This window comes from Scomber japonicus, chromosome 8 (assembly GCF_027409825.1).
Source record: "Scomber japonicus isolate fScoJap1 chromosome 8, fScoJap1.pri, whole genome shotgun sequence".
Taxonomy (NCBI): Eukaryota; Metazoa; Chordata; class Actinopteri; order Scombriformes; family Scombridae; genus Scomber; species Scomber japonicus.
This window is the reverse complement of record NC_070585.1, coordinates 26,148,469-26,167,809: the sequence shown is the minus strand read 5'-3', so window position 1 is coordinate 26,167,809 and position 19,341 is coordinate 26,148,469. Positions and strand designations below refer to the sequence as shown.

Sequence of the window (19,341 nt, the reverse complement as noted above, 5' to 3'; positions counted from 1 at the left end):
ATTCCAATGGATGTTTGTTCACGTGAAGTCTCCAATTGTCTGTTTACCCTCCTGTGCCTTTGAACGCCAGGTCATCACAGTAAATGAATGTCTGCTCGTCAAGCTGAACACATCTATTGTACTTAAAAGGTGCTCCGGTGTTAATAAGACAGCAGTTTGTGTGATTTTCGCTGATCGGTTCATCTGGTCTAAGTGTGAGTTTTTAATTGGACTGGAGGGGAAAGAAAAAGAAAATCAATGGTCAGTCAGACATGAGCAAGACGGGACTGGTTTTTGCTTACAAACTTAAAAGGTAAGGAAGGACACATTTTATACACTCGCCCCCACACAGACAAATATATTCACACCCTGCATCACTGTGCTGACTGAGTTTTTTTTTTTTTCGTTTTTTTTAATCACAGAGAACAAAGTCTCGCTCCACCTTCCTCCTCCTCTCCACTCTTTCCTTGCAGAAATAATGAGGCTGTAGATAGCACACCCTACTGACACGGGGCAAAATCTCCCTCGCTGCCTCCAACAGCATCCATTCTCTTCTTTTCTCTTCTTTTTTTCTACTGATCTCCATCCCTGCTCCCCCCAGACTCGTTCCATCCTTTTATGGTTCTTCCATGCATTTGCAGACGACACAAATGAAACGCTCAATTATTAATTGCTGGCATACAGATGCACCGAGCGAGAGGAGCACTTCGCATGGCAGAGAAAGGAGGAGGAGGAGGAGGAAGAAGAAGAGGAGATACACCAAAAAAGTAGGCGATAGAAGACTCTTATGTGCCACGACAGCTTGACTGAACTGGGTCATGCGTACTGGAAGCAATTGTCAAATGCTAAACATCATACCCCCCGACATGGGAAGCCTTTAGCAGCGGGGAATCGGGTTATGGGAGTGCCATGGCAGTGGTAGAGCAGGGTTGCAGAGGTGGGGGAAGGGTGGGGGAAATATTACTATTATGTGTATTATAGCAGGTTTAACACTTATAAAATGAATGATTTCATTCAATAATGAAATATCCCCGTTTGAAAATATAAAACTGAGAAAAAATGATAAAGTAGGTAAGATAATAGCTCAAAAATATACTTTATTGATATTGTTTTTCATCACCTCAGTGCTTCATGACTTTTCCTACATTAATGAGATTTGAATCTCAACTGATGACACGACTCAATAATCTGCTATGACATAGTTAAATACAATGAATTTTAAGGCTGCAACTAATTATTGTCACTATCAATTAATCATGTAATTATTTAGTCTCGTGAAAAAGTCCATCATAATGTCCTACAGCACAAGGTGATGTCATCACTCATCTTTTTTTGTTGAACCAACAGTCCAAAAACCCAAGTAGATTCATTTTACAACAATATAAAACAGTAAATTCTCATATTTAAGCATCTGGAACAATCTTACTTTTGTCATTTTTGCTTGAATAATGACTCAATTAACAGAGTAGCTGCTGATTAGTTTTCTGCCAATTAGCAAATAAATGAATCATTGTACCTCCGACATATTTTGATATACTCTCTTGTCCTTCATTTATTTTTTATTTATCTAGTTTTATGTCATTTTGTCCATTTAAAAGCAGTTCAGCCTCTCTGTGGTTTAAGTGACTCCCAAGTAAAAGACAGCATCTTTGGCTGTGAACTTATTTGTCAAAATAGTCATATTTATATCTATATCTTATTTGGTGTAATGACAATGATTTATGGTGTAAACATGTTTTTAGATACTGGGTTTTAATTAGGTTAAAACAGAAAGAAAAGCTTTAAATTATAACATCTAATTGTATGTATGTATGTATGAGAATACATCAATCAGGAAGTAGAGCCAATATCAACAAAGCAGAGGATTTAAATGGATGCAGAGTTTAGACTGGCAGGATGGTGGGATGCCAGGAGTTTCACAATGCAAGAGTCGTGTCTACTTACAATATGAGCAAGGAGCTAAAAATATGATGATTTTAAGTTGTTATTGTTATCATGTTTTCACCATGAAACTGTCAAGAGACTCTCACTGCCACAATGGTGTGGTGACATTGTGAAACTGAGCATTTGTACCACATGTGTCCAATAAACAAAAACTTAAAAATAACTGAGAAGAGGCAATTTGGAGGCAACTGTGGCTTTAATGTTTAGATTTGTTTTTGTTATTGTGAAGAATAAAATAAATGTATGTATATGTATATGTTTGGGAATCGGTCTAAAACTTCCTTCACATACACTATTTGTCATAACACTACACTAGCCATTTTTTTTTATTGCACTTGTGAAATGTCTGATGTCTCCATGTCAGTTCTGGAGTCTGGACATACAATATTTACCAGAACATTTAATTATATAGGCCAATAGGTTATCGTGATGTGATGACTTTTTCATTTTCCACATCCACCCTGCTGTCTTGAGCTTCTCAGCGTCACAAGGAACAGGAGCTGGTGGTGGTGGTGGTGGTGGGGGGGGGGGGGGGGCACATTTCTGACAGCTGCAAGGGGATGTTGCTCCCTCTGAACCTCAGCCAGGGGTTAAAATATCACAGTGACCAAACTGTTCTTCTTAAGTACTGCTATGTTGCATTAATACTTTGTCAACACTATTTTATTTTTATGTATAACAAATAAACTGACAAACTAATAACTATCAATTCAAAAAACCTCAACACATTGGCTGCCACGCTTAATGTTTGTGAGATAAGATTTTCAGGAGTTTGTCTCTCATGGCAACATCGTGGTCAACCAGTTTCGATGAACTCTATTTAAATATGGACGTCAGCTGTTTGACATTAACCGATACAGTCCACTGCCAAGAGACAAGTCGTCCTTCCTCTTTTTAATTATTTCTATCAACACGTATAGCTCTCTGACTGCGACGGTGAAATGGGATTTCAGCATGAAGGTCACGCTGGGTGGCAAAAATCAGTCGTGTATTGAATTAAAATGTGAATTATCGTGACAAGAAAGCAACTAAAAAGTAAACAAAGGAAGGACAAATGTCTTCACCTTCAGCTGTTTCCATAATAAAAGATAATGATAAGACTGTCTCTCTTAGACTGAATAACACAAACTGGTTATTTTCCTAATGGACTCAATAACTGTCAAAAAATTGTGAAAAATAAATTTTGCAGAGCCCAAGGCAACATCTTCAAATGTCTTGTTTTGTGCGATCAAAAGTCGGTTAATGATCACATAAGACTAAGAATATTCACTATTGTTACCAGAAGCTATTGTTAAATAGAGCTGAAACGATTAGTCGACTGAAACATAATTAATCTGCACCTATTCTAATAATCAGATTTGCTGGTCCCATCTCTTTAAATGTGAAGATTCGTTGTTGTTTTTCTCTGTTTTATATCATTGTAAATTTCTTATACACAAAATAAATAATCAATTAGTTGAGAAAATATTATGGGAATTACTTGATAATGAAAGTAATGGTGCTTTTGACATTTCTGAGTTAAAAGATTAATCTATGATCCACATGGTTACAGATTTAATACTTACAGCAACACAAAGTTTACTAAACAAATTACACTCCCACACAAACAAACTGTAAAACTGAAACATTCTCTCATATTCTAGTTGGACCACACAGACCAGTGTGGGTCAAAGGTTAAGGGTTTGCACTGAAAGAGTTGACATGGACGAGGTTAAAGGCTGAACATGAGATACTAACCCTCTTCAACCAACCACTGTAAAATGTGCCAGGTCAGCCTCCATCTCAGAAGGGGCTTTAGCACTATAATCTCTGGATGGTAAATCCTGAGAGGTTCAGGCTTTCGCAGTATGGGATGTTTTCAAGAGATACTGTGTGTGACTCTGTATATGCGTACGTGCGTGCATGCAGTGTTTGCGCTCTGGCAATCTACGTAGAGCCCCAGGCAGGAAAAAAAAAAAAGTACTTTTATAACTATTACCCTTATCCTCCTATCATTGCTTCAGGACTGCCGACTGTCAGGGACACTCAGAGTGAGACCGTGAGTGTACGAGTCATTGACGAGGTCATTCGTGCAGATCTGAATGTTTTTATTCAACAGTGGTGTTTGTATAAAAAAGAGAAGTCCATGAGAGCCTTTGGTTTCTATGTAAAATGTTTCTCTGGATGTTGAGGAAGGACTGCCAATAAGAAAGATGGCTGCCAGACAAAGAGAAATTTGGTTCCAATTTATACTTGGCAAAAGCAACAGCTAGGTGGAACATTGATGCATCGATATCTTTATATGATTTTCAATACCATCTGTGATTCCTTTATTTTATAACACCCAGATATGCATCAACTATTATTTTTAAGGCTGCTTTACATGAATTTTCTGACTGTGCGAGTGTAAAGCTCAATAAAATGACGAGTGAATCACTGTACCTAGTTTAGTCTTCAAAGATTGTTTCGTAACATGATTGCCACATTATTGTGTTATACACTGATAAAGTATTTGTTTTAAAGTATTCGCAATAACTGAGTTTGTCAATATCACTCAGTGCTAATTATCATCTGGCTATGTAATTAAGAGTTTCTCTAATTATTTCTCTAATGTACTTCATCACAATAAAGTTGTAGTTATAATATAATGATGCATAAAAACACATTCTCCTCCATATTTCCAAACCAGAGCATTCATTAAAGGTTTAGTTTAATGTGAATATCATTTCAATTTAAAAAGTGTAAAGTTAACATTTGTAAAGGTTTTTTTTAACTATCTTTTAACCTTGATGTAAAATGACATCTGAAAATAAGCCTGTCCTTGATTCCAAGAGCTCAAACCAAAAAATTATGTTGAACATGTATCAATATAATTTTAGCTTGGCAATAAATATCTCTTAATTTCATGGTGGCTTGTTCCTTTAAGGGTTTTTTTTTTACATCACAGCTGTCTGAGCTACATCTTAATGTATAAGCCATACAATTTTTACAACTTAATAGTGATACTATCTCAGTTAAATTCCCTCATTGCCTTTTAGAGGCCTCATTTCCCTGCAGATTATTGCTTTGTTATAAACAGACGAAGTCATGAAGAGAGGCTGTTAAGAGCTTGTATTTTCACATGAGAGAGCTGATTAAGATCCTGCCCAAGAAGAAACTCAATCTGATCTGCTGCTGTTTAACACGCAGCTCTTATCAGAGAGTGACACATTTTATAGGTTGACACATGCATGCAACATACACATGAACGTAATTAAATGCAAACAAACAGCTGTTAAAAGACACAACCAGTCAAGGACACAAGTGCAAATTAAATGAGCTAATAAAGCAAAAAGAAAATAACCTGCTGTGTTTCAGTGCTCGAGTCTGGATGTAAACTAAACAGAGTACAGACAGTTTCTCTCTGGCTGTGTCCAGTCTCGGCCAGCTAAATGTGAAAATATTGTTTATATGTGAAAATGACATGCTTCCCTGCTGCTGCTTTGGGGTCATTTTCAGACATAAACAAATAACAAATTCATTTTTTCTATTTCCTTGAAGACGGTGAACGGCGAAGTGTGTATCACATTAAACATCTAATAAGGAGAAGGACAAATACAGCCTGTTTTTTCTGTTGAGTCTCAGCTTGTTAAACCTCTGTTCTCTAACTTGTTTTTCTGTTTCTGTTTTTCTTCTGTTGATAGCTGAAGAAGCAGAAAATATGGATTCGATCATGACTTTTTAATACTACCTGTTACTCAGACCCAACAGATTTTCCTGTGCTGCTCCAAGGAGATAACGATCAACTCTCCTTTTCATGATCACGAAATTGTCAGGTTAATAGTTAACAGCTGGGTTGTGTGATCTGCTGCTGATCATTAGAAATAAGTGATTATAGGGAGGAGATTGAGGTGAGAGAAAGTAGTTTTCACATTACTGCTAAACAGCACAGCATATGGTATCAGATCAGGTTTACACCAGCACTACACACTAAAGTTAAAGATCTAGATTTCTGATTTTTTTTAAACAAGCTTTGTATTTTGGTGTGAAGAGAACAAGTATTGGCGAAGAGAACAAGATGCATTTTCAGATTTAGCCAGTTTAGTACTGTTCACATATGAGCATGAATATGCATAGTTCATATTTTTGATGAAAATATCCAGGAATAACGATACTATTAAAAATGCAAAGCAGTCTGGGCTGTGTGTATATGTGTGTGTGAGTGTGTCTGTATACATATGTGTGCAGTGACTGGTGTGGTGGACCTCAGGGAATCTTGCTGAAACTGGAATCTATTATTCGACCACCGCTTAATCTGCATTCCTATTGTTTAATCAGCTCCCACACCTCCAAGTGGGCTTCTAATGAGGTGTTGACTCTTTCCCCATCCTCCACCCTCACACTCACACATACATATATGCACACACATATACACAGGCAGAGAAGGGACAACACACACACTCTCTAGCCTCTCGAGACGCTGATAGAGTTAATTAACGGTCTTAATTCTCACTGTGGGTGACGGGAAGATGTTAACGTGTGACAGCAGTCAAACAAAGTGTGTGCTTGCTGCTTACTTAAGTTGTGGCAGTCTTTCAAAACAAGCCCAAAACACACTGAGGGCACACTCACACTAGGCAATCGTACCCTGCACAAGCACGTTTGCCCACTAAAGTCCTGATTATTTGGCTAATGTGAGTGCAAGTGTACCGTGCTTGAGTACGGTACACTTCCCTGGCATGGTACGATTGGAAGAGGTGTGCTTAAGCACGGTACACTTGGTCACGCATGCACACTAGGGATTAATATTTTTTAATATTAGTTTGCATCCAGCGTGCTGCGTGGACTTCATTACATCTGCTGCACGGCTGCTACCACAATTATGAAATGGTAAGTTTAGTGACTGTGACCCTCATAAAAGTAATATTTTACAAATCTGCATTATTTAAACGAACGAACGAAATTCGTTACAGTAAGTCATTTGGCGACTTCTTACCCCTAAATCTGCTCTGTGCTGAATTGCTGCACCGTGATCCGGCATCTGGCAAAAATAGAAGCTCTGCGTATGTCTTCCGGAGGCCTCCGGACTGCCGGAGCCATGACGGAGCCGCACCGCAGCCGGTGGAAGTACACACATTGACGAGAATGGAAACGGATCGGATCCACCGGCGTGCCGGAGCGGAGACAGACCGCAGACGCAAACGGTGGAAGCTTTCTTACACACGTGTCTGTAGTACTGCATACTACACAGGCATGACTCAGAAGAACAAGCTTGCACTTTTTAATCATAGTGCGTTGTGTTAATTGATCAGCTGTGTTGTGTTTTACCGGCACACAGCACGCGAACACACACCTGTGCATGTTTTATGAGAGTAAACTGTCTATATGTTTTTGCGCAACGTATGTGTTGGAGACAACCGTGCTTGAGTACACTTGGGTTTGAGGTAATGTGAGTACAGGCCAGCGGGGGACAGGGGAGGGGGGACATTCGTGCTTCAGCACGGTACAGAACAACTGGCCCTAGTGTGAGTGCGCCCTGAGAAGCTGTCAATACAGCTTTCCAATCATACTAGCTTTCTCCTGTTTGAAGGAAATGCTATCATTGTCAGTTTTTCTTGGGCAATTCAACACACAGACTTATTTAATGGAGCTAAAATTACACTGTAAATCTTGTGTAGGTCTTCTTTTCTCCAGCCATGTTTTAAAGTGGTTTGTTGTGGCATTGAAACACACACAAGGCTTCATAAAGGCATCGTCTGACTGCATCGGTGCTTTATGGACATTTGTTTTCATTTAAGTCACCCGGGTCGCTCCACCGTGTAGACCCGGCATTCTTCAGCTCATCAATAACTCTGAGTTACAACCGAGTCCAAAGTGTTTTGAGCACTCTGAAATGAAATATTGTTACGTTGGCTGCCGTTATTGTTTTTTATGTGCTGATACACTGGTAAGGATACGTGTATTTGTTCGAATACCATCAATATCTATTCACACACAAACAACAAAAGAGTTCCAGACATAGTGGTACTTACTAGTATAGTACTTCATTGGCCTCGTGTCTCTCATAACGCACCGTCTCACACATTATCCTGCAGGGACAGAGAGGGGAGGGAGGGAAAAGAGCCGGTCAGACAACAAAAGGAGGAAATAATACATTTATTTCATTAGAAGAAGCACAAACAATATTACGAAAAACAGACTAGAATTAATGGACTCAGCTCTCGTAGGAGCATTGCTTCAAATGCAGAATCCAGTAAGTGCCACATTTTATTGTCTTGACAGTTAGATGGCATCCATTTGTGATCTCAGGATTTATTTGCAGATGAAATGTTTCATTTACATTTATTTTGTTGGCTATCGGTGACAGATACGTGTCCCCTACGATACGATACCCTATTGACCTCTGGTGGTTATCTTCTTGCCTTAATGCAATGATGTACAGGTTTACACTAGGACACCGTGACATCACTATTAGGTGTGATCACACTTCAGGCTTGTATGTTTGTATATATATATATATGTGTGTATGTACATATATATTAGTGTAATATAGCTACATTAAATTTGGTGTGACACTCTCATAGTTGCACTTATGACATATTATTGTATATGGTCACTTCTGGTTTAATGTCTTGTTAAAAGGGCAGTAAGACAACACAAAGCCCTCTGCTCCAAAAACAAGTATCCAAATCACTAAGTTCTTAATCAACTTCATCACTAATTATTATTTTTCTTCCTAAATTAAGCATTATACTTGCATTGCTTCCATGAAGGAGCCAGACTGCACTTCAACACGATTTGTTTTCATGCGTTTCATTCCAAACTATTGCCATTATTCAACCAATTTAACACAACATTTGGCAGAACATACTTTCTTTGATTTCTTGGATTGTTTTCTACTCGTTCCTTTTATAAAAGGGTCACGTGTTGAGAAGCAAAGCCCCATTTTTCCCCTCATATGTGTGAAACAAACAAAAACTCATCTATATCAGGCTTTCCAATGATGAATCCAGAGAAGACAAGTGCATTTCAACATGCAGACTGGCAACTACAGTAAACAGAAGCTAATCAAAACACAAAAGGCTTCAAAAATAGCTGGGGGCGGCAGTCGTGTTGTAGCCCCCGTTGCACAAGCACTGAAAAACAATCCCCGGCTCTAAAAAACAAGTCGCTGTGAAAATGAGCCGCAGAAGAAAAACAACACATTCCTCTCAGATAAAATGTGGAGGAGAAAAAAAACGAACTATAACATAATCCCATAGTTAGTGGGATGTCTGGCTGGCTGGGAGGTTTTTTTGTTTTTTGTTTTTTTTTTTTAAGTTAGGGAAACCAACGTTGGAGTGGTAGGTTGGTCTCTGGGACCACGGGGACATTCCTCAGCATCCAAACAGAGGGGAGAGCGGAGGGTAGAGAGGTTACTGTGGGGTGGGAGGCCTCCGAGGGGTCACACAGTGGAATGTTCCAGCTCGCGGGTCATGTACTGCTACATTGTTCCCTCGCCAGTATAATCCACATGTATGCACACAAGGCATGCTGGGAACAGACTTCTGACATGCACTGTTTGGAAAGTCTACGCCAGACAGAGAGATGGGTAGCTTAACGTGATGACGGGAGGTGCGATAGGCAAAATGATGAGAAGAAGCGAATGTTCACAAAAGTTTAGTTTAAAATTTAAAAAAAAAAGTTATGTAATAATACACTTGTTTTTTCAGCTTGAATCATAAAGTTTGCTTCAATAGAGAGAAATGGCATATTTTCTGGTCCTAACTCATTTCTATAGTTAGATATGGAGCCTGATTCTAACAGAAAATGACCAAATGTGAGAGCTGAAATTAGGGCTGCAAATAACGATTAGTCATTAAATGGTTTAGTTTATAAAATGTCTGAAAATAGAGAAACAAGCAATTTAAAACCTCCTGAAGCCCAAGATGGCATCTTCATATTGCTTGTTTTGCAGCACCGCTCGTCCAAAACTGTAAATATGAATTGATCTGATCATAGAAGGCTAAGAAACCAGCAAATAAGAGTTTTTTGCTATAAAAAATACTTGAATAACTCAGTATCAAAATTGTTGCTTGTAATAATAGACTGTAATAATATGGTGCTGATTTTGAGAAAATGCAGATACACTTTAGTCAAGTCTTTGTCTTTTTGGTCCCTTTCGCATAGAGATCATCTTTGTTTGTAATGTTTGTAAAGTTCAGACTGATTCACAGCAAACTAAACTTTCCATAAACTGGCCACAGTAGCTGATTTATTTTCACTATATGAGACTGAAAATATACATTTTCAGACTGTCTGTTTGGGAAAGTTGCAAAAATTGTCTGAGGCTGCTATCTGAAAGAGAGTTTCACACGCTGTTAGACAATCTGACATCTTTTGAGTGAAGTGCTTGGTCTGAGGGTAAATTATATATGTACTGTAGTTCCCTGCACAGTTGAACTCTATGAAAAATGAAAATTTAAACTACTTTGTCAATATGAATCCATCAAATACTAATGAAACCCTGGTTTCAGTAGCTTTCGGAGCATTTAGAGGCTTGTAAGACAACTGCACAATTGTCTGTGAATGCATCAGACGCATAAAGTCAAAAAAATGTTGCAGATACCGGGATGTAGTTAAACACGTTTGCTTAAAGCCAAAATGTTGTTTCAGGTTTAAAGCTGTTAACATCTATTATCAGGTTAACATGTACACATCTACAAGAACCAACAGATCATATCACTTTCTTATCTAGAACAGTGATAAGTCTCACAACTTCAGAAATATGTGTTGACACAATATAACCCAATCTAGAAAATGTACATCTTTATGTCAAATCACATTCAGAGATGGATTTCTGGTACTTTTAGCAGCCAGATTTGCTTTTTAGAGAGTAAAACAATTCCAGTCAACGAGTGGTTGGAGGGCAGAGTGGCTGCTTGATTAGAAAGCCAGACGAAATTCACCAGCATCTGGCTGGCGGCTCTGTGTTAATTTTCCACCCCTGACTACAACCGTTAGGGAGCAGACACTGAGGAGTTGTCACAGTGTTTAAATTTGCATTTGAAATTCATGTGATTGGAATATCAAGCTCTAAGTTATGTTAATGAAGTGCCAGGAAGACGTGGAGACACTCACCTCAGCTGGTGCTCTCGCAGGTTGGACAAGGCCTCCATGCCATGGAGATAAGAGTAGACGATCTCCAGGTCCTGAGGAAGTAGAGCAAAAAATGTTGTCAGACGCAGGAATTCATGTTTACAAGTGACATCATAATAAAACTATGTAATTATAATGTAATGGTAGAGAACTTATGAATCCAGAACAGGGCTGCACTCAACTCATTTTCTATTGTTCGTTTGGATTTTTTTTATCATTTTGTCTCTAAAATATCGAATAGTTTTGAAATATGTTCGCAGAGACCAAGGTGATGTCTTTAGAGTATCTGTTTGGTTTGATCAATAGTGCAAAAAACAAAAATATCCAATTTGAAATGCTGACACTATTGAACATTTCAATATTTTATCTTAATAAATGACCCAAAAGATCAATTGATCATCAGAGATGTTCAACAGCCAACTGTGTCAGCAAAAAGTGTCAACAAATGCACATTCAAATTCATTATGTATTCACACTGGCACTTGTAATACTGATACATTACTGATTCATACTGCAGTGGACAAACTGGCTACTCATATAACAAAAAAAAAAAAAAAAATTCACAAGGACAGTGACATTGATTTGTGCGACTGAGCAATGGAATAGAAAGCAATAAAGCACCTCGCAGAGGAAAAAATAAAAGAACTACACTGCACAACTATAAACTCCCCATTCAATTACTTCATCAAATGACTCAGTGAGCGACTCTCAGATTGTTTGGCGTGAATCCAAGTCAGAGGTGAAACAAAGTGGCCCTCTCTCAGCACTGGCAGCCAGCACAGCTACTCCACTGTCTATTGGTACACACTGAGGCACTGACTGTGTGTGTATATGTGTGTGTGTGGGGTGGCGCTGGTTGCAGCTACTGGGGTGTCTTTGTCGGCAGCAACTTGAGGTAGATGTGGCGACAGCATAGTGGAGGGACAACAGAGACTCTGTGTTCAGACCCCAGCAGACATACACACAAACACAGACATGAAACCGCACAGAATGGCCACCCTGTTCTTGGGTTATGTTTCTGACTACAGCAATCATAAGCTTATTGAATTTTTTTTATTTTTTTTATGAAATTTTGACCACAGAACCTAAATAACACTTTGTGCTGATTTGGCATTGGAGTGATTGTCTCAGAAGACGAGGAAGTGCCAGACTGCCTCCAGTGTTGAAAGCCTTTCTATGATTAGTTCAAGCTGATCGAAAATCATTGATAAAAATAACATCTATACCACAAAAAAAAAAAAGGAAAAGATTTTTAGTTGAGCAAAAACAAACCCAACTTATTTCAGATGTGATATAAAATGTACGCATGCTTTGGATAAAAGACATAAAGCCTGAGGCCAGCCTGAGTCAAAGTCTGACAAACGTGATTATTATTATTAGTATTTTTTATGCAAATCAAACTGTAGAAAGGATGAAACACAGCTGCACATGGCTCCTAGACTGACAAAATAAAGAGCATTATAACAACTGGCCAGAAAATTAAAGACACACAAAGAAAACATGCACATAATGCTCCGCCTAAGGTTAAATTCAGAGGTTCCTATTACAATCAACAAAGTGAAAAAGTGAATATTTACAGAAAGCACAGTGAAGTCTGTACTCTTATAAACATATAAATCTACCAGTAAACAAATTTGAGACACGTTATTACAGCCTCTGAATATATATCAAAACTGTTATAAAAAAGACAACTGGGTGTTGGTCCCTTAAACTCTTGAAGCTTTTTTTCTTCCATTTGGCTTTTGGCCTTGACAAAGTGGACACAGAAACAGATTCATAGTGTCCTGAGGGTTGCCAGGCCCTGTTACATCACACAGTGATATCCTCACTAACCAGATCCTTATGTTCAAAGTGTCTATGGTCAGTGAAACACTGTCAACAGGAGCAGAGGCGATGTTCAGACATCTCCTGACACCTACAGGCGGGACTGAGGAACTGCAGCATTCATGAACTGTCCTTTTAAGGCACACATTGCACAATGACAACTGCTCTAACACATTTCTTCAAAACTGCAAATGTAAATTAACATGTACTCTTCATTCTGTGAAGGCTAGAAAATTTAAAAGCGTGGTCAATGAACAATTACACAAATATGAAAGTATAAAAGGAATGCAGATATTCCAGTGTACATATGTGCACAGTTTACCAAATTTAGAGCAAAAGCATTTGCATTTGGTGTACAAATCAACTCTTTCTGGGTGCCAAACATTTGCATAACACAGACAAAAGTACTTCCCATTTTAGTTTTTTAACTAATACATTTCTCAGTGCTAACTTGAAACACTGTTTCAAAACCTTTAATGACTTTCATTCATCTCAGTGAGACTTAAATTCTAATGCTGCATTTTTAACTGAAAGGTGATTCATTAGCTGAGATATTATATGTTTATATTCATGTTAAAAGTTGAAGACAAACTTTGTTGACTAATGAGCATGTAGGTCAATGTTCCAAAGGTCCTCTACCTGGACCTTTGCTATATGTTTTTCCCACGTTTCATATATATATAATATAGATATATATCATATATATTGCTTCAATGCTCTCCAATAGAGACAAAAAGAAGAAAAAAAAAATCCAAAGTTTTCATCTAAAATGTAATAAGTCATATATTTAATTTGGGATTTGTACAGACAATAAACACAAAAGGACAGAATAGGTGTCATTAAAAGCAGCTTTCATTAACCTACTACACACAGGTCAGTAGTGATTGTGTGGACTGTGGGAAGAATTGAACTTATGTACCATCTACCACCACTAGGTGGTGGTCTTGCAGGTTCCTTTTTTTCCCCATTCCACAGTGACATCACGGTGAATAAAACAGCGCCACTCAAACGCAGCCTCACAGGGAGAAATATGCAAAACCATCAATTGTGGCTTCAGTCTCAAATATTTCAGATTGACTGTATGGAAAGAATGTAAAGGACACCATCTTTTCCACTCCCTAGGCCCTACATTTTCCGGTCTGATTTTCTTTCTTTTTCTCTTTCTGGTCTCCTTTTAGACCGAGCCAAACACAATCACCACAAAGTGCATAGACAGAAGATTTGCTTAGGTTTTGTCTTGTAAGCGTACATGAATGTTTTAGGATACAGACATGAGCATCTAACCCAAAGCGAGCGTTACAATTTCAAAGAGGGCTGTGGCGCATTTGGTGCAAGCAAACAAAAGACCTTGCATGGACCTTAATTATTCTAACAGCTGATTTTTATGCTTTTCCCTCTCAATACGGAGATCAAAAGCAGACAGTGTTTGATCTATGCTTTTCACATCACTTGGCCTGATTAATGTTCATTCACATCTTTAAAGCAGCACCAACCGTCTCTCTTCTAAGAGGCTGGACTTGCAGAAAAGACAGGAAAGAAGGTAGCAGTAGTGGGTAGCTGAAACTAGGACATGCTGATGAAGGCTGCATCCAGCCAAAATTCTGCTCATTGTCTGCAATGCATAAAGACAAAGCTTGTTCTTTTTTTTGTTTTTATAAACTACTGGCTTTTGTGCTTTTTGGGGGTAGCTCAAACTCCCACACCATCTAATCCCGCCCCCTTCCTTTTCCACACTAATCCTTCCAGGAATACAGGTGGTCCCCACCGGAGGAAAAACATACCAAGATGCTGTTCTTGATAAAAAAAAACCTCGGGGACACTTCAAAAGCCGTTTGCGCGAAACTACCCATGGCATTCCTTGCATACCAGTTACATACTGTCAATCTAACCTCTTTGTACACTTCCCTGCTCGTTTCCTCCATGCAACACAATGTGTCATTTATTTACACCTTCATTTGTAAGACAGATGGTAGCAAAGCAATGCAGCCAAACGAGTGGAGGCATTTCCTCTTGAGGATACAAATTAAACAATAGCAGGCCTTGTCTTCCCTATTTGGGGCCCAAAATACACACACACATACACACACTGATCGAGGCGTCCTCCATTTTCCACCAATTATGTAAGGCCCCAGAGGAAAAGGGTGCAACGTCGGGCCAGGTGCCAGCCTGTAGAGTGGCAAAGCATTCAGTGGGCAAAGGGAGGTCAAGAAAGTTTAGATTTTTTTTTCTTCCATTGTGTTCATTGAGACTTGTGAGAATATAAAAGAGTCAATAGCTGCAGTGAAAACAAATACAGTTTCACATGAAAAGTACACAAGGGAACAGAAATTCTTTTGGGGTTTAAAAATCCAAACTGTGCATTGAAGCAGAGATGCTAATGCTTGGGATTAGCTTGGCATGAATCTAAATAAAACAAACACTGACTCAATGAACCCTGTCTGACATGTAACATGATCACAAATCAGGGATTCAGACACCAGAATATCCTGTTTAAGTTTCGGCCTAAGACATCTACTCCTACAAGAACCAAAACAAAACACAAAAAAATAGAAGATTCCTAAATTGCAACTCTGCAGCAGCTTCAATTGTTTCAATTAATTCAGCAGCTCAAAGTTATCATCAGCTGTGGTTCGAAAACGACTCTGCTTTTCTTATCTCTTCACACCACAGTGTCTGCTTGCCAGATAGGAAGCTATCCTCTGTTTGGGTCCTTTCACTGTAGCACAAATGGTCAATCCATTTATTCATTTGGCTCTGGCTGAGAACAGATAGCGAACCTCTGCATGCATCTATCACACACAAGCATCAAAGAAAGGGCACTAACCTTTTAAAAAAAACAATGGGACACCGTGGGAGAGGTAAACAAAGAGTGTCAGGTAGGAAGGTTGAAGGACATCTCTAATGCCGATTTTGTTTGAAAATTGACAATATCTACATGATTTAAAATGTTACACTCTGATGATAGAAAGACTGATCTGTTCACGTTCATGTGACAGAAACTGAAAGTGGTGTTGTTATGTTTTATATGGTGTAGGAATGTCCGATGAACAGTTATTAAGCTATAAAACGTGACACACGATTGCTGTTTTAGTGACACGCTGCTCTCACTGAGTCACCCGGCGGAGTAAATCAATGATCTTGCCTCCTCTGTTGACAACATTAACATCTTCAACTATCTGCTCTTATCAAAATACCATCGAAGAAATCCTCCTATCAAATAATCACGATTACGTGTTTGTTACCGTCTGGCCCCAGTTGCAAAACATGTGACTCACTTGACCTGAGATATTTAACATCAGTTCAATTCTCTCACTGGTGGAAAGAGATTTCCATTTCCACATCATGGGCACATTACGGTTTTTGCATTTGGTGATGTTTTGCGGTCAGAGTGCAGTAATACCCTGGTATACTTTATGGCCTCGATAGAGTCATTATATTGCATGTTGTGGTGATGTTTCAGTATCCAGTACTTGTGGTATCACTTGGTGGTACGAAACATATCTTGCAAAAGTTTCTGACTGTTATCCATCTAAAAATACACGGAATATTCAACCAAGATTTTTTAATCAGAACTTTGGTTAGAAGAATATATTTATTCCTCCTCACCACCAACATCAGAGGTTCGTTCATTTTAACTTCAGACTTTTGTTCTTGTTTTTGTTGTTCCTGTACAAACTTTGACTTTCACTGCGTCATGTTACTCCTCCATCTCTCTCATACATTACAGTTGCTTCTGTTTTTGCCCCAGTCTGCCTGTTTGCCATTTGTCAGATGGTGTAACACAGTTGCTGTTGTTTGTAGATGCGACTTAGGGAGAAATAAGGAGCACTTGGCTTTAGGTTACAGATGTCCCTGCTAATGTAAACATGGCAGAATTATTGTTGCATCGGAGTAGGAGCTGTATAACAGTATTGAAATGGCTGTTTTTAATACAGTTAATCTGGTTTTAATCCTTTTTTTTACTCTGACATACCAAGAAATGCCCATTCCGGTACATGTTTTCTTTGTCTGCCAACTCCAAATGGCTACTGTTATCAAGCCGACAGAAAGGAAAGTAAAACAGAGAGAGGCAGGATGACAGAGATCAGCCAGGCTGGCCACCTACTGTGAGGCATATGTACATCTGATGGCACTGCCAGGCCACTTGTAAAGAACTTGTCTGAATGAGTTTTCACACTGAGCAAAGTCCTACTGGCAAATTGTGAAATTTGGCACATTGTGATCACTCCTGTCCAGGGTGGCAGTCAGAGCAACGGGCTGTGCTCTCAATTCAAAGCCAATTCATACATTCGGCATCAACGTGGCCACAAGAGTCCGTGGGACCCCTGTGTGGCGTTGGCATGCAGCGTCACTGTGCAGACTGGACACATAGCATTGCACGTCACATCTATTGTACTGTATTCCTGTTCTCATTAAGCTTTCCTTTTTTTCAACTTTTCCTTCTTGTTCAGCCTAGCAACATAAAAAGGGACTCCTCAGCTGCATCCAGACTCAAAACAGCCCTGTGTAAAACAATACATGCTGGTTTGGGCATGTTGTTTAAAGTGCCAGTGATACAATGAAATATAATCCAGCAAGTCTGGTTGGAGTAACAGATTATTGCATTTAAAAGCTGATCAGCTAAACAGAACAGTGGTTTGTAATACTCACAGACTGGATTTACCAACTCTGGAATGCTATCACGCTGCAACCCTGTTTACTAGCAGGCACATGTGGAACGTGTCTGTGCCCATGGACCTCTGAAAAAAGTTTAAACGGATTGTGTGCGAATACAGAAAACATTAAATTGGCCTTCAGGGTTGTTGGTTTAAATCTGTCAAACCGTTATGCATGGCACACTCTCCCTCATGAGTTACAGTTTGGACTCTCTTGTGAGTGTGAAACAACTCTTTCCTGGTTGTGTAAGTGCAGCGTGGAGCGTAGCTTTCCTGACAATGAGAACGTCTTTGACTTGTGATTGAAAATAATGATATTAAATATGACATTCAGACTGTTATATCGACTGCTGCAGTTTCCAGTTCGCATGAGAGAGAGGCTGTGTTCAGGAGACGAGCTGCGTCTCTTTCTAACAGCCTGCTCTTTACACCATCCCTGTCTAAGATGCTTACGACCTTGATCCCTGGCAGTCAAAGGAGGAATCGCCGCTCTAATCGCGGCACTTTGTGCAGGGAGGATTTGTTGTTGTTCTGGTTCAGAAAATAGCTGCGAAAAGCACAAATTAATCCCCCCACGACTTGGGAGCATGGCCGACCTACTTTTATAACAATTGCTCACTTGTCACTGCGGGGTGAGCTTGCTACCCCGTACCTTCACCCTCTGAACTTAACTGTGGCTACTTCAAAGCTGGAATCATGCTCAACATGGATGTGGTATGCAGAAAAAAACATCTTGTTAGAGCTACAGAAGCATGATAAAAGAAATTCATGTTTGAAGTGCAGAATGTGTTGACTTTGCAATTTATTTTTTTATTATTTTCTTTTTCAGTGATTAGCATAATTGAGATACAAATGCAGCCCCCTGGGAACACCATTCTGTTTGAAGGAACAGTGTGTAGGATTTAGTGGGATCTATCTAACTGATAGCCCCTCCCTTTCCAAAAGTGAAGGGGAATCAATGGTGGCCACAAAACTGGCAAAAAACACAAAAGGGCCTCTAATCTTTGGTTTGTCCACTCTGGGCCACTGTAAAAACATGGCACTTCAATCTGGCAGTCTCCGTGGAAGCGGACCCGCCCCTCTTTTAGATATAAAGGACTCATTTAAAGGTAACAACAATTTTTATTTTCAGGTGATTATAAACTAATTAAAACATACTTAATATTTTTATGTCTGTTCTGCTAGATGCTGCTAAATTCTACACAATACACCTCTAAAAATGTATCTGGTATTTTGAAAAATACGTCAAATTTATTTATTTATTCATTCATTCATTCATTAAACTTTTTTGTGCAGATCCACACCATGTCAGTATCAAGGCAATTTCTTTGAAGTTTTGACCTTTTCCAGGTTTGCCTTTTTAAGCCAACGACCCCTCATTTGGTGATGTGTTGGTATTCCTGGATCTTGTTACCGTGACAGAGAAGGGGGCCGTCTTGTGTGTCAGTTCGGGGTGAGGCTTGCATTCCTCAGATGACACTGGCTAGATAATGTCTCGGTGTCTACGCTACTAACAGGCAGACACAGACACACATAAGTAAAAGAGGCCATCCCAGCCATGTCTCCCACCCCCTACCGCTTCCTAACCTATGGAAGGTACTATATGGCATACCAAGAGGAGCTATCTGGGTCAATTCCTAGGACCTTGCATCTAGGCCTCACAAATTTAAACTGATTAACTTTGGCTTAATATTTCCTTATAGGCACTGATTTTTCAGCAGTGAGTAGTATAATCCATGACGCATAATTGCAGGTGGGTTAGGGTTAGCTGTTTGTTATTTGGTATTTGCTGTCGTCACTATTACAGTTTATATGAATACTTAAATGATTAGTCAATTAATAC

The 19,341-nt window shown here is 39.1% G+C and overlaps 1 protein-coding gene across 2 annotated transcripts in view; it reads right to left on the bottom strand.

Annotated features, from left to right (window-relative positions):
• Positions 1-19,341, bottom strand: part of rapgef2b (Rap guanine nucleotide exchange factor 2b) — a 109,026-nt gene that overhangs the window by 70,417 nt on the left and 19,268 nt on the right. For both annotated transcript variants that reach the window (XM_053324345.1, XM_053324344.1), the window contains exons 2-3: positions 11,002-11,072; positions 7,914-7,970 (exon numbers count right to left, since the gene is read on the bottom strand). In XM_053324345.1, the coding sequence (XP_053180320.1) occupies positions 7,914-7,970; positions 11,002-11,072 (128 nt within the window). The remainder of the gene's footprint in view (positions 1-7,913; positions 7,971-11,001; positions 11,073-19,341) is intronic.